Source organism: Phascolarctos cinereus, unplaced genomic scaffold (genome assembly GCF_003287225.1).
Source record: "Phascolarctos cinereus isolate Bilbo 61053 unplaced genomic scaffold, phaCin_HiC Scaffold_4;HRSCAF=312, whole genome shotgun sequence".
Lineage (NCBI taxonomy): Eukaryota > Metazoa > Chordata > Mammalia > Diprotodontia > Phascolarctidae > Phascolarctos > Phascolarctos cinereus.
In genome coordinates, this window is record NW_027555847.1 from 467,543,715 (window position 1) to 467,559,839 (window position 16,125).

General features: G+C 36.2%; 1 protein-coding gene across 1 annotated transcript in view; it reads left to right on the plus strand.

Annotated features, from left to right (window-relative positions):
• CYP7B1 (cytochrome P450 family 7 subfamily B member 1) overlaps positions 1-16,125 on the plus strand; it is a 280,114-nt gene that overhangs the window by 233,504 nt on the left and 30,485 nt on the right. The window contains exons 3-4 of the mRNA XM_021002118.2: positions 11,575-12,159; positions 12,622-12,828. Of these exons, the coding sequence (XP_020857777.1) occupies positions 11,575-12,159; positions 12,622-12,828 (792 nt within the window). The remainder of the gene's footprint in view (positions 1-11,574; positions 12,160-12,621; positions 12,829-16,125) is intronic.

Sequence of the window (16,125 nt, forward strand, 5' to 3'; positions counted from 1 at the left end):
TTATTTGTTTTATTTTATCTGATTGTTTTAAAAATGTGCAGATTTTAAAAATTAACTTGTTCTTGTTTTTTTTCCCTCAAAAATGATGAGAATGTAGAAAGGGAAGGATATATGTTACAGAATAATTCAGAAACTAAGTAGCTAGAAGCATGGGATTTTGGAGTTGGAAGGAATTTTAAAAGTCACATTATATATCCATCTAACCGCTTTCCATTGATATCAGTATTCTCACTAAGACATTCTTGTCAGGTCATCACCTAGCCTTGCTTACTTCCAGTGAGGAGAAAGTCACCTCATTTAGGAATGGGTGATTATATACACAGAACTGACTGTCTAGTTGTGGACTAATCGATTAAAAAAAAACCCAAATATTCTCCAAGAAGTATGTGTTACCAGAATTGAACTTCATATATTATCTGAATTCAACTGTATTTGAATTACATTGTGAACAAGTACACCTTGGCCCTTTTTTTTCAGGGCCAGATCTGTTACATCTTCTCTTCACTGAGGAGCCGAGATGGCAGATTAGAGGCTGCAACCCAGCAGAATTCTCCCAACATTCCCCTCTAAACAACTTGAAAGTAACTTCTTAAATAAAATTTTGTAGTGGCAAAGCCAACAAAAGGTCAGAGTGAAATATTGTTCCAGCCTAAGACAGCTAAGAAGATCAGCAGTACCAGGGTGTGTCTCAGAATGGAGCTTACTCAGCAGCAGCACCACTGGTGGGCCCTGGAGGTGGCTGCATGCACCTTAAACTTAAACTCCTTAAAAAGCTAAATAGAACAAATGGAAAAGGAGATACAAAAAAATTGAAGAAAATAATTCATTAAAGAGCAAAATTGGTCAAATGGGAAAAAGAGGTACAAAATCTCACTGAAGAAAATAATTCCTTAAGACTTAAACTTGAACAAGTGGAAGCTAATGACTTCATGAGATGCCAAGAAACAATCAAAGTCAAAAGAATGGAAAATAGAAGAAAATGTGAAATATCTCATAGGAAAAAACAACAGACCTGGAAAATAGAACAAGGAAAGATAATTTAAGAGTTATTGGACTACCTGAAAGCCATGATAAGAAGAAAGAGCCTAGACATCATATTTTAAGAAATTATCAAGAAAAACTACCCCAATATCTTAGATACACAGGGTAACATAGATATTGAAAGAATCCACCAATCCTAAAAGAGATCACACAATGAAAACTCCCAGAAATATATAGCCAAATTCCGGAACTCCGGGGTCAAAAAGAAAATATTTCAAGCACCCAGAAAGAAACCATCCAAATACCATGGAGCCACAATCAGGATCAAACAAGGTTTAGCAGCTTCCATGTTAAAGAGCAGAGGGCTTGGAGTATGATATTTCAGAAGACAAAGAAGCTATGACTACAATCAAGAATAACCTACCCAGAAAACCTGAATACAGTCTGTCAAGGGGAATAATGGATATTTATTGAATAGAGGATTTCCAAGCATACCGAATGAAAAGACCAGAGCTAAATAGAAATTTTGACATTAAAACAGAAGACTGGAGAGAAGCATAAAAAGGTAAACATGAAAGAGTAATCACAAGGGACTTGATAAAGCTAAACTGTTTATATTCCTACATCAAACATGATACATGCAACTGCTAAGAACTCTATCATTATTAGAGCAGTTAGAATGAGTCTACATAGAGAGAGGGCAGGTGTGTGAGTTGATTATTTGTGGATGATCCAAAAAAAAAAAGAAATAGTGAGGAAGAGGGATGCACTGGGACAAGGGGGAAGGTAGAGGTAGAATGAGGAAAATTTTCTCACATGAAAGAGGCATTCAAAGAAGAGCTTTTACAGTGGAGGGGAAAACAAAGAGGCTGGTTACTAATACTTGAACCTCATTCTCATTGGAATTGGTTCAAAGAGGGAAGAATATGTTTAACATTCAATTGGATACAGAAATCTGTCTTGCCCAAGAGGGAAATAAGGAGAGGAAAGGGATAAGACATATGTGGGAGGGGTGACAAAATGGAGGGCAGATTAAAGAAGGCAGTATTCAAAAGCAAAATGGACAGGATAAAAAGAGAGAAAGATGAACAGAAGTAGGATGGAGGGAAATACACAGTAGTCGTAAGTGTGAATGTGAATGGGATGAGCTCACCCAGCAAATGGAAGTAGATAACTGTGGTTGTTTGTTCTTCATTATCAAAGAGGACCATGACATCAGGAAGGTGATGCCATGACTTGCAAGTGAATTGGATTTAAGTGAGGGAGCACTGTGCAAGGTTACTAGCTCCTCCATCTAGGTCCAGTGGAAAGATAATAGATCAGGATGGCTGAAAATGACCCCAAATGGATAGCAGAATGGATTAGAAACCAGAATCCAAAAATATGTTGCTTACAAGAGACACAGTTGAAACACAAGAACAGACCTAGATTTAAAATAACGATCTGGAGAAGAATCTATTGTGCTTCAGCTGAAGTAAAAAAGGCAGGGCATAGCAATAATGATCCCAGACATGGTCCCAGACAAAGCAAAAGCAAAAACAGACCTAATTCAAAGAGATAAATGGGAAAACTATTTTTTGTTCAAAAGGTACCATAGAGTGGGAGAAGATTCTGGGAAGATGGAGGAGTAGGTCAGAAAATTTTAGGCTCTCCAAATTTCCTCCCACAAAAAAAAAGACAGAACATCATCTCAGAGCAGCAAAAACAAACACACAAAAATAAACAAAGCACTTGTTCTAAGACAGCTTGCTGAGACCCCTGGAAAGACCTGACCTGGGGCAGGGTAAGGGAGACTCAGCCTGAGTGAAGTGCAAACACCTCTAGGCCAACACTGCAGAATCAACAAACAAACCCTGGGGACAGCTGGGTTGAGAGGCAGCCTCAGCTTTAGAAACTTTCATTTTGCAGACAGTGTTGGAGTCTCATGGCTGAGTAGGAGAAGATTGAAGGATCTTCCACTGTCAAGGGATGCCAAACATAGTTGTGCTAGCCTGTGGCTGTGAGGGAGAAGGAGGTAGCACACCTAGGGTGAATGCAGTAGTGAGGGGTGGGGACCCTGCGAGGGACACTTGCAGGAAAGCAGAGTCCCTAGTTTCAGTTCCAGGGCAGAGAGGACAGCTATAGTTTGGAGCCACCAGGGGCACCACAGGAAGCAAAATGATTTGTGGGATAGTACGGCTGGGGGCCCTAGCCATAACTGAAGAGTGGACAGTAGAGTCCAGAGTTGTGCCCTGAGACAGACCTCAGAAAATAATAGTAAGAAGTACCTGAGACTTGGGGCATCATTCTCTATACCTTGGAACTACAACCTGATTACATTAATAGCCGATAAAAAGAAAACAAATAAATAAAATGAGTTAGCAAAGGAGAAAGAACCCAACCATAGATAATTACTACAGGGACAGAGAAGATCCAGTTCATTTTCAGAGGAAGGCAATGGAACTAAAAAAAGCTCTCCTTTTTCAATGAGAAACATCAAATGGTCCCAAGCACAAAAAAAGTTCTTAGAAAAATTTTAAAAGAACTTTAAAAATCAAATAAGAGAGTTTGAGGGAAAAAATTAGGAAGAAAAAAGAGCAATCCAAGAAAATCAAGAAAATTATGAAAAGAAAGTCAAGCAAGTGGAAATAGAGAATCAAAAACTTAAGGAAGAAAATAATTCCTTGAAAACTAGAATTGGGCAAGGAGAAGCTAATGACATTTTAAGACACCAAGAAATCATAAAACAAATCAAAAGAATGGAAAAAAACAGAAGAGAAAGTGAAACTTCTCATCAGAAAAACAACTGATTTGGAGAACAGATCAAGGAAAGATATTATGAGAATAGTTGGACTACCTGAAAATTACAAAACGAAGCAGAAATACAAAAAATCTACCAATCACCACCTGAAAGAGATCCCAGGATGAAAACACACAGGAATATAATAGCCAAGTTTCAAAGCTCACAGGTTAAGGAAAAAATATTGCAAGCAACAAGAAAAAAAATCAAATATCATGGAGCTACAATAAGGATTATGCAAGATCTAACAGCTACTACTTGAAGGATTGTAGAGCCAAGAATACTATATTCTGTAGAGCAAAAGAGCTGGGGTTGTAACCAAGGGCAACTTACTCAGTAAAGTTAAGTATAATTCTGAATGAAAAAAGATAAACGGACATTTAACAAATTGAAAGATTTTCAGGTATTTGTGACAAAAACCTCAGAACTTAAAAGAAAATTCAACATATAACATCCTGGAGAAATATAAGGTAAACATTAAGGACCAATTATGAGACACTCAATAATATCAAATTGTTTACTTCATATATGTGAAAATATTATCAGTACTCTTATGATTGTCATTGTTATTTGGGTAGTTTGAAAGACAGCCTTGTGCTGAGCTGTGTATGGTAGGATAATTCTAAAAAAAATTGTGTAAGGAGACTTAAAAAGGAGTAATTATCTCATACAAATGAGGCATAAAAGAAAAAAAATACAGAAAAAGCTAGTAGAAGGGAGGGCAGGTAGTGCTGGAATGTTACTTTTAATGGGAATGGGTTAAAGAGGGAATGTGTGTGTGTGTGTGTGTGTGTGTGTGTGTGTGTAATATCTAGAAGGGTACAAAACTCATCTAAATTCAGAAGTAAAAGAGGGCAGGGAGAAAGGATAAGAGAGACACTTTTGGAGGGGTGAGTAGGTTAAGGAATAGGAGAGCAAGATAGAGGGTGGAAGTTAAGCAGAGGAGTGAGGAGAGATAGGGTAAATATGGAGAGAAGGATAGTGGGGGAAAATAGGAAGGAGGAAAACTCAAAAGAAGTGTTTCTAGCTTAGAATGTGAATGGGACAAATTTACCCATAAAATGTTAATGGATAACAGATTAAAATTTTGAATTCAACAATATGTTGCTTTCAGGAAACAGAATAAAAATGAGAGATACACCCAAAGATAAAATAAAAGACAGGAATAGAATTTGTTATGTAAAAATAAAGCAAGAATAGTAATCATGATCTCAGACAAAGTTAAAGTTAAAATAGAATTAATCAAAAGTGAAAAATAGAGAAGCTACACTATGTGTCAGCAACATTATTCAGTATTGTTTTAGACCATTTAAAATACCTAGATAGTATAAAATATATGAGGGTACACCTGCCAAAACAGACACAGGAACTATATGAATATAAACATAAAACATTTTTATGCAAACAAACTCAGATCTAAATAATTGAAGTAATATTTATTTTTCATTGATAAGTAAAGCCAATATTTTTAAAATGACATTTTTACCTAACTAATCTGTTTATTCCATGTCATCTCAAACAAATTACTAAAAAATTATCTTACTGAGTTAGAAAAAAAAATAACAAAGTTAATTTGGAAGAGCAAAAGATCAGGAACTTCAAAGAAGCCAGGAAAAAAATAGGAGTAAATTCAGCAGTTTCAGACTTTAAACTATATTATGAGGGAGAGCACTGTGTAAATTAAACCTGTATAGCCAAGAACAGAGGGAATGCAGAAAAATAGGGAAAACTTTCATGGACAATCTCTCAGATAGAATGTAATTGGATAGGAATATTGCTGTGGTGTAGGAAATGATGAGTTGGTTGATTTAGAAAAACATGGAAAGACTTGGACCTATGAAGGAAGATGCTGTCTACCTTCAGAGAAACAGATGACAGCTAGAAATAAGCATAGTATGGTCTTACAGATATATGTATGAGAATATATATGTATATATATATATATATATGTATGTTTGTTGATATCTGCATATATGTATATATATATATATTATATACACACACACACACACACACACACACACACACTTAAGTGTAGCCTTCTTTAGGGTGGGGAGGAGGGGAAAAGTAATGTACAAAGCGCACTGCAGAGAACAAAAGAAACCAATAAGGAAGCAAAGAAAAGTTAGGTAGCTTTGAAAACACTGCATAGTATTAATTACATGTTTTCTTGAAGTAGAAATTTATTGTTTTATATTGAATCCTCTCTCTTGGTCTGCTGTGTACATGGCAATTATTTTTTCTTTTCTCATTTTGTTTTTAAGTTTAAAATTTTAAAAATTTGCAAAAAAAAAGGTACCATGGAAAATGAAGTAACATCAAAAATTTTTTTACAATAAGTTTCTTGATAAAAACCTCATTTCTCAAATACGTAGGAAATTGAGTCAAATTTGTAAAAATAAGGTCTCCTCCCCAATTGATAAATGGTCAATACATATGAACAGGCAGTTTTCAGAAGCAATAAGCAAAGCTATCTATAGTCATATGAAAAATGCTATAAATCACTATTGATTAGAAAAATGCAAATTAAAACAACTGTGAGCTACCACCTCACACCAATCAGAAATGACATTGCTGGAAGGAATGAAGGAAAAGAGGCACACTAACAAATTGTTGGTGGAGTTGAAAACTGATCCCACCATTCTGGAGAACAATCAGGAACTATACCCAAAAGGCTATCAAACTATGCATACCCTTTGACCCAGCAAGACCACTATAGGTCTGTTCCTCAAAGATATCAAAGATAAAGGAAATATGTACATAAATATTTATAGCTACTCTTTTTTGTGGTGGCAAATAATTGGACATTTAGGAGATGCTCATGAGTTAGGTAATGGATGAACAAGTTGTAGCATATAATTGTGATGGGGTACTATTACACTGTAAGAAATGATGATGGGGATGGTTTCATGGCAAAATTCATATGAAGTAAGAAGAAGTAGGAGATCATTGTGCACAGTAACAGCAGTGTTGCAATGATGATCAATTTAAGACTTGTCTGCTCTGCAATAATACAAGACAATTTCAATGTACTTACGATTTTTTTTAAAAATGGCATTCATCTTCAGGGAGAAAATTGATGAACTGAGTGCAAATTGAAGTACAATTTTCTTGTTATTTCCTTCTTCCTTCCTTCCTTCCTTCCTTCCTTCCTTCCTTCCTTCCTTCCTTCTTCTTTCTTTCTTTCTTTCTTTCTTTCTTTCTTTCTTTCTTCTTTCTCTTTTTTCTTTCTTTCTTTTCTTTCTTTCTTTCTTTCTTTCTCTTCTTTCTTTCTTTCTTTCTTTTTCTTTCTTTCTTTCTTTCTTTCTTTCTTTCTTTCTTTCTTTCTTTCTTTCTTTCTTTCTTTCTTTCTTTCTCCCTCCCTTCCTCCTCCCTACCTCCCTCTCTTCCTCCCTCCCCTCCTTCCCTCCCTCCCTTCCTTCCTTTTTCTTTGTTATATGACTAGTATGGAAATGTGTTTTGCATAATTTCACATATATGATGGATATGTTTGCTTACCTTCACAGTGGCTGTGAGTAGGATGGAAGGGTGAAAGAGAATTTGGAACTCAATTGAAAAATAAATGTTAAAATAAATGAATAATAATGGTTTAAAAAAGAACCCCTAAGATTAGCACCCAGCTTTTTATTGTCCTGGATAATATATCCCTAGATAAGAAAATGTCTGAATAACTCTCATTATTGAATAATATCTATTCACTAATACTTACTTATAACCAGAAAGTATGTTGAGAAGTCACTTGGCATGGAGAAGCAGCTCACCTCAATTTTTATTTATTTATTTATTTTTAAATACAATTTAATTTATTTTTAACTTTCAACATTCACAAGTTTTTGAATTCCAAATTTATACCCCATCTCCCCCTCCCCCCCACCCAAGATGGCATGCATTCTGAATATCCCTTCCTCTAGTCTGTCCTCTCTACTATCTCTCTCCCCTTCTCTTATCCCCTTCCCCTTCTATTTTCCCGTAGGGCAGGATAGATTTCTGTACCCCATTTCCTGTATTTCTTATTTCCCAGTAGCATGTGAAAACATTTTTTTAAACATATGTTTTTAAAACTTTAGGTTTCAAATTTTCTCTCTTCCTCCCTCCCCACCCACCCTCATTGAAAAGTCAAACAACTCAATATAGGTTGTACATGTGCAATTATGCAAAACACATCCATAGTAGACATGTTGTGAAAAACTAACTCTATTTCCCTTAATCCTATCCTGCCCTCCCATTTATTCTGTTCTTTCTTTTGACCCTGTCCTCCTCAGAAGTATTTGCTTCTGATTACCCCTTTCCCAATCTGCCCTCCTCTCTATCATCCCCTGCTCTCTTGTCCCTTCTCCCCTATTTTCCTGTAGGGTAAGACAGATTTCCATACCCAATTGAATGTGTTGTTATTCCCTCCTTAAGCCAAATCCTATGAGAATAAGATTCACTCATTCCTCTCACCTTCCCCTTTCCCCTCCACTGTAAGAGACTTTTCTGTTTTTTTTTGTGAGATAATTTACCCCATTCTACCTCTCCTTTCTTCTTCTCGAGTATAATCCTCTCTCATCCCTTAATTTTATTCTCCAGATATGACCCCTTAATCTTCAACTCACCCTGTGCCCTCTATCTATCTATCTACATATACATACATATAATTTTTTTCCTCCAACTACCCTAATACTGACAAAGGTCTCATGAGTTATAAATATCATCTTTCCATGCAGGAATGTAAACAGTTCAATCTTAATAAGTCTCTTATGATTTCTCTTTCCTGTTTACCTCTTCATGTTCCACTTGAGTCCTGTATTTGAAAGTCAAATTTTCTATTCAGCTCTGGTCTTTTCATCAAGAATGCTTGAAAGTCCTCTATTTCACTGAATGACCATTTTTTCCCCTGAAGGATTATACTCAGTTTTGCTGGGTAGGTGATTCTTGGTTGTAATCCTATCTCCTTTGCCCTCTGGAATATTATATTCCATGCCCTGTGGTCCTTTAATGTAGAAGCTGCTAAATCTTGTGTTATCCTGATTGTGTTTCCACAGTACTTGAACTGTTTCCTTCTGGCAGCTTGTAATATTTTCTCCTTGACCTGGGAACTCTGGAATTTGGCTACAATATTCCTAGGAGTTTTCCTTTGGGGATCTCTTTCAGGAGGAGATCTGTGGATTCTTTCAATTTCTATTTTGCCCTCTGGTTCTAATATATCAGGGCAGTTTTCCTTGATAATTTCTTGAAAGATGATGTCTAGGCTCTTTTTTTGATCATGGCTTTCAGATAGTCCAATAATTTTTAAATTCTCTCCTGGATCTATTTTCCAGGTCAGTTGTTTTTCCAATGAGATATTTCACATTGTTTTCTAATTTTTCATTCTTTTGGATTTGTTTACTGTGTCTGATTTCTCATAAAGTCACTGTCTTCCAATTGCTCTATTCTAATTTTTAAGGAAGTATTTTCTTCAGTAATCTTTTGGACTTCCTTTTCCATTTGGCCAATTTTTCTTTTTAGGGCATTTTCTCCTCATTGGCTTTTTGGACCTCTTTTGCCATTTGGGTTTGGTTATTTTTTAAGGTGTTATTTTCTTCAGTATTTTTTGGATCTCCTTTAGCAAGCTGTTGACTTGTTTTTCATGATTTTCTTGCATCACTCTCAGTTTTTCCTCTACTTCCCTTACTTGCTTCTCAAAATCCCTTTTGAGCTCTTCCAAGGCCTGGGACTGATTCATATTTTTCTTGGAGGCTTTGGATGTAGGAGCTTTGACTTTGTTGTCTTCTTCTGGTTGTATATTTTGATCTTCTTTTTCACCAAAGTAAGATAATATAGTCTGACTCTTTTTGCTGCTTGCTCATGATCCCAGCCAATTACTTGAGTTTTAAACTCTTTGTTAAGGTAAGAGTCTGCTTCCAATGTGGAGAATGTACTGTCCCAAGCTTCAGGGGTTTATAGTAGCTGTTTTCAGAGATACTTGTAGGGACCTGTAAATTTTCAGTTCTTCCAAGGTGGTATGATAAGGGGCGAGGTGTTTACTCCTTTCCTGGCCTGTGACCACAAGTATTCCTTTCTGTCCCATAACTGTGAGGAGGGGTTTCTCTCCACAGCCACTCCAAGCTGTACCACACCAGCATTTCTCCTCACCCCAGCACCACCACCCAGAACTGTGACCCAGATCCAAACACGGGCAAAGCAAGAGATTCTTGCCTCAGCACTGGCAAACAGATCCCTGCAGTCCCTGTCTGATCAGCCACTGGATTCCCCCTCAGTCTGTGGGCTGAAAGCTCAGGAAGCAACTGCCCCTCCCCGCCAAGGGCAACGCTGTTGGGGAATAGAGCTGAAATCCCGCCTTCCTCTCTGACCACCGACAGAAACAGACTTTTCCCACTGACATTCTAAGTTGTCTTTGGCATTGGTGGATTGAGGAGTCTGGAAACCTCCACAGCTTTCTGAGATTCAGTCCTCTGAGGCCTGCTCCAGGTTCACTGCAGCCTGCACGCGCTGTGCTCCCAGCCCGGCGCGATACACCTTTCTGATCAATCATCCAGGTTGTCTTGGGCTGGAAATTTGTTTCACTCTGTCTTTTTGTGGGTTCTGCTGCTTCAGAATTTGTTTAGAGCCATTTTTTATGAGTATTTGGAGGGGTTTGGGGGAGAGCTCAAGCAAGTCACTGCTTTCACTCCGCCATCTTGGCTCCATCCCCCCCAGCTCACTTCAATTTAAAGGACATCACACTGGGAATCAGGAAACCTGTGTTCTAGTTCTTACTGGCTGTGTGACCTTGGACAGTTCCTGTAACCTGAGACTTAAATTTCCTGAATTCTAAAATGAAGAAGTTACAGTAGATATCTTAAATCCTTTCTAACTTACTATGGTTCTTTTATGTAGATGATTGTCAGAATTCTATCATCAGCACAGAGAGGGAAAATAGAGTGTTCTTTACTAGAAAAGAAAACTGTTCTGTTTTGTCCTTCAAAGTAGTTGTCTCAGCTAAGATTAAGTATTTTAACAGTGTGTCCTCATCTTAGTCAGTTGTTCAGCAGAATAGGCAGTGATGCAGTGGAGACATGAGTTCAGATCTGGCTTCAGACACTTAAAAGCTGTGCGACCCTGGACAAGTAACTTAACCTTTGTTTGTCTCACTTTCCACAACACTAAAATGGCAATAAGTGGCACCTATCACTAGGGTTGTTGTGAAGATAAATGAGGTGATATTTGTAAAATTTTTTGGAAAACTCAATGTGCTATAGAAATGCAAGCTGTTATTAATTTTTTTTAACCAGGCCTATGATTTCACTAGAACAAAGACATCCTTTTAGTAAGTGCAAATCTGAAGCTGTTCTACAGTTTATAGTTTAAGGGAATTGCCTGGGATATTTAGAAGTTGGGTGATTTACTCAGTATCACACAGTCAATATGTGTCAGAGGCAGAAATTTGAATAAAGATGTTCCTGAGTCTGAGGACTGCTAGCTTACTTTTTACACTTCACCATCACTTTCTCACAACTTAAATAAAAGGAATAAAGAAAAGTTTAAGGGGGAAGGATAGACAGCATTATTCCACATATCACATTTTTTTTGAGCAATGATCAAATTCTTACCCTAAATCATTCTTTCTATTTCTATTTGTCTGTAGGATATTTTCCTTAAATAATTTCCATTATCTTTTATTTTTAAAGAAAACCTTGAAATTTATTGTTAATAAATTCATGTTTTCATTTTTATGATACCAAATTCTTTCTTGTTCCAATAAAAACTAACCTAAAATTTCAAGTTTCCTTTAGTATAACTCTGTTGCTACCTTCAAGTATTCTCATGAAATTATCTATTTTTTTTTCTTTTAGGAAACTACTTTACCTTTGTACTGGATCCATTTCAATATCCATTGGTGTTAAAAAACCACAAACAATTTAATTTCAACAAGTTTGGAAAAGAATTAGCAAGAAAAGTTTTCTTGCTCCCAAATGAAACACCACGCATGGAGAAAACAATGAGAGAAGGCTATAAATATCTGAAAAGCAATTTTTTAGACTTGTGTAGTTATAATCTAATGCAGAATCTGCAGCATATCATGAAAGAGCAACTTTTACAAGCCAAAAATGGAGAAAAAAATCAATTATATAAGTTTTGTACATCAATAATATTTGAAGCCACATATTTAACCCTCTATGGGAAGGATCCTGGCACAAATTCAGGTGAAGTTATCCATGAATTAATGGAGGACTTTGTCAAGTTTGATGATAAATTCTTGAGCTTTTTGTCACCTCTACCAACCTGGTCACTACGAGCTGCCAAGGATATTCGGGAAAAGTTGATACAAAATTTTTCATCAGAGCGCATCTCCAAAATGCAAGGAATATCAGAAGTTGTCAGAGCTAGACAAATTCTTCTTGAGCAATTTACAGAGCTTCAGGATTATGAAAGAGGAGGTAAGAAACTTGTGAGTGATTACTTGTCAAAATAAAATAATTTACTATAGACCTTTGAAATTAAAAGACAAAATGGCGACCTTGAAATTTTTTTATGCTCTTTCTAATTGGGTAATGGTAAAATGTTTCACTCTGAAACAACCGTCTATGATAATTGATTTTTTTTTTTTGCTGAGGTGGTAAAACAAGATACTTAACGGTGATAATGAGAAAGATTATAACTGAACTGCATTTACTCCCTTTACCCTTTCCCTTCCCTTCCCCCTATATACCCCCCTCCAACATTACATTTTAAACTATTCTCATTAAGCAGAAAATTAGACTTCAGAAGCCTATTGGTCCTCATTAGCATTCACTGATCCTTGGCTGGGTCTGTGTCCTAACATCTTTTAATTAGCACACTGCAAATCTAATCAGTGTAATAAACGCTATTAATCTTCCTTTTCACTTATTTTCTCCCAGCACATCATTTTATCTTTCTGTGGGCCTCTGTGGCAAACACGATTCCAGCTACATTCTGGACAATGTATTATCTTCTGCAGCACCCAGAGGCTGTTGCAGTGTTGCGTGATGAAGTTGACCATTTGCTACAGTCAACAGGTCAAAAGAAAGAACCTGATTTTAACATCCTGTTCACCAGAGAACAATTGGACAGCTTGGTCTACCTAGGTAATTTATATTTATCTGTTATGAAGAGAAAAAGGTACCTCTCTCCAAACTCTATCACTCATTTCTGTTTACTGAGAGGTGGAGGACACAGCTGCTTAATTGACATAATAACACCCATTTACATCAATTATGAATTATGTAGTTTATAGCTGTAGATACTCTCACTGCATGTAAACATTAAGGCCTAGGTAATTAACTATGCAAGGTATGCAAAAAAGCTAAATTGGAGCTTTGCAATTATTTGCAAAAAGTTTATGCCTATTAAGTTGTTTGATTCTGAGCATCTGGTGGAGTGTTAATACGTTCCAAACAGACAAGAAAGGTATATTTTTTTTCATTTAAAAAGAAAGTATTTTAGATGACCAATTGTATACAAATGCATTTCTTATTCTGTAACATAGTATTGATACTTTTAATCTTAAAGTTATACATTCTATGCAGCTTAGAATTTGTAATTCTTAAGGAAGTATCATAAAAATTAGTTCCAATGGAAATTCATGAACTGCAAAAAATTCAAAACAATTCAATAGTAATATTAAATTAAATTAGTGAATAAAATTAAATAAATGAAATGGTCGATTGAAGAGATATGTGTGGTTGTTTGAAATTGTAGCTTAAGTTGCTAATGATCAGATGTTGTTTCCATCCCTTCATAGGCTTATTTTAACATGCTATGAGCTTTTCATCTCAATTGTTTTCTGGAAAAAAGGGGGGGATACCTGTTTACTAGATGTTGAAAAGGTAGATAGTAGAAATGAAAGACACCACAGAGAATCCTGTGTTCAGTCCATCTATCCCTTACCAGGATCCCTTCTATAGCATTCCTGAAAAGTATTCATCCAACCACCACCTGAATATCTCCAGGAAGAGGAACTCCATTTGTTTAGAAGTTTTCTTCCTTATATGCAGTAGGGAAAACCATTTTATAAATTCACTCCTACTCATTAACCAGTTCCCAATATATGAAAAGAAGAGGAAAAGGTTGTCTCCCATGTCTTCCCTACTGAAATTGTCTGGTTGAGTAATATCTTCTAGAATAAAATATTCCTGCTTTCTTTTGTCATCCAGGTAAGAATAAAACTTAAGCAAATAGTCATTAAAACTGAGATTGTTTAAATAACAACAATAAAAAGGCAAAAGCAGAAAGTTTGAAGTCAATTTAGTAGTCCTTCAGTCCTTTTAGACTTGAAACACTTTAGGGATTGAGGCCAAGTCATATGTTTCCCATTTTACAAAATTAAGAAAATGAAATGATGTACTTACTGGCTGTGATTCTTTTGCTATCCTGTGAATGACATTGACCAAGTAATTTAACCTCATTAAATTAATTTAATGAGCCTCCTTGCTTTTCTATTTCCAGAACACGATAATATTTATAACACTTCACATTCATTCAACAAATATTATTTATTGAATGCCTACAGCATACAAGGCTTGAAAAGAGATGTAAAGATACATAAAAAATGGTTCTGCCTCAAGGAAGTTGCCATCAAGTAGGGGAAATAAGACATATATGCAAGTGAAGATAATACAAGGTTATATGTGACTACCACCTAAGGAGGTTAAAGTGACTCTGAAGAAATCAGAATGGCTTTATTCTGCTCGATTGAGCAAACTTTTACTAAGTGTCTGCTCTTTGGGACATTATACTAGGTATTGGAAACATACAGAAACACAATAATTCCTACAACTCAGGGTCCTCTATTGGACAGAAATATATTACATATACAAATATGTGTTGAAGAAGGATAGTTGAGAGAAGAGAGCATTAACAGCTGGGAAAATCATAGAGAGCATTATGGAAGAAGTGGCCCCCAAACTGAGCCTTGAAAGTTGAAAGAAGATGAGGGTTCAGACAGGCACATATAAAGATGGCATTTCTTCCAGGCATGAGGAATAACTTCTGTGAATGTGCAAAAATGGAGAATGTCTAGTCATACAATTTGTGAAGAATATAGTGTCTGACGGGGAGTAATATGAAACAAAGCTGGGGAAAATAGGAGAGAGAGAGAGAGAGAGTTTTGTTTTTGTGCATAGTAATTTTTATATTTTCTTTTCCATTAGACTATGAGTTCCTTGAAAGCAAGTAGCCATTTTTTGTCTTTCTTTTTCTCTCTCCTTGCTTAGCAAGTACCTGGCACAAAGTAGTTGCTTAATAAAGAGCTGCTGTTATTGACTTGCCATGGTAACCAAATTGTTAAGGGCCTTGTAGCTTACATTAAGGAGCTTTTAATTTTATCCTCTAGGCAACGTGAAGTTAATGGTTTTTGAGCCCATGTCTTTGGAAAATTTTTTTGGTGTCTCTGTAAAGGATGGATTGGAGTGAGGAAAGAATAGAAACAACTATTCTGTTAGTCCAGGCAAGAAATAATGATTCTCTGAACCAGGGGGGTGGTTGTGAGTGAAAGATGTGAGCGTTCTTCTGGAGGTAGAGCCACTAAGACTTGAAAATCATTCAGATTGAGGGTTGGGTGAGAGAGAGGGCATAGAAAGAAAAAAGTTAAATATGACTTCAAGTTTACAAACCTGGAGGAGTAGAGGGTGGCAGGAAAATTCCTTCAGTAGCAATAGGAAAATTGGAAAGAGGACAATTTTACTTTTTAAAATTAATTTATGTTGATTTATCAATAATTACTTTCATATACTTTTGAGCTTAAAATTTTTCTCCCCTTTCCTCCTCACCACCCTCCCCAAGACAATCTGATATAGGCTATATGTATACATTCTTGTTAAACGTATTTTAATATTAGTGATGTTGTAAGTAAGAATTAGAACCAATAGGAGGAACCACCAGAAAGAGGAAACAAAACTCAACAGAAGAAAAAAAATGGCAAATAGTGTGCTTCCATCTGCATTCAAACTCCATAGTTCTTTCTTCAGATAGCATTTTCCATCATAAGGCCTTTGGAGATGTCTTAGATCCTTGAGTTGCTGGGAAGGGTTAAGTGTATCAATATTAGTCATCACACAAGGTGGCTGTTATTGTGTACAATGTTCTCTTGGTTCTGCTCACTTCACTCAGCATCAGACCATACAAGTCTTTCCAGGTTTTTGTGAAGTCAGCCTGTTCATCGTTTCTTATAGCACAATAGTATTCCATTACATTCACATACCTCAGCTTGCTCAGCCATTCCCCAATTAATGAGCATCCTCTTAATTTCCAATTCTTTGCCACCACAAAAAGAGCTGCTATAAATATATTTGTACATGTGGGTCCTTTTCCCATATGTATGATCTCTTTGGGATATAGCCCTAGAAATGCTATTGCGGGGTCAAAGGGTATGCACATTTTTATAG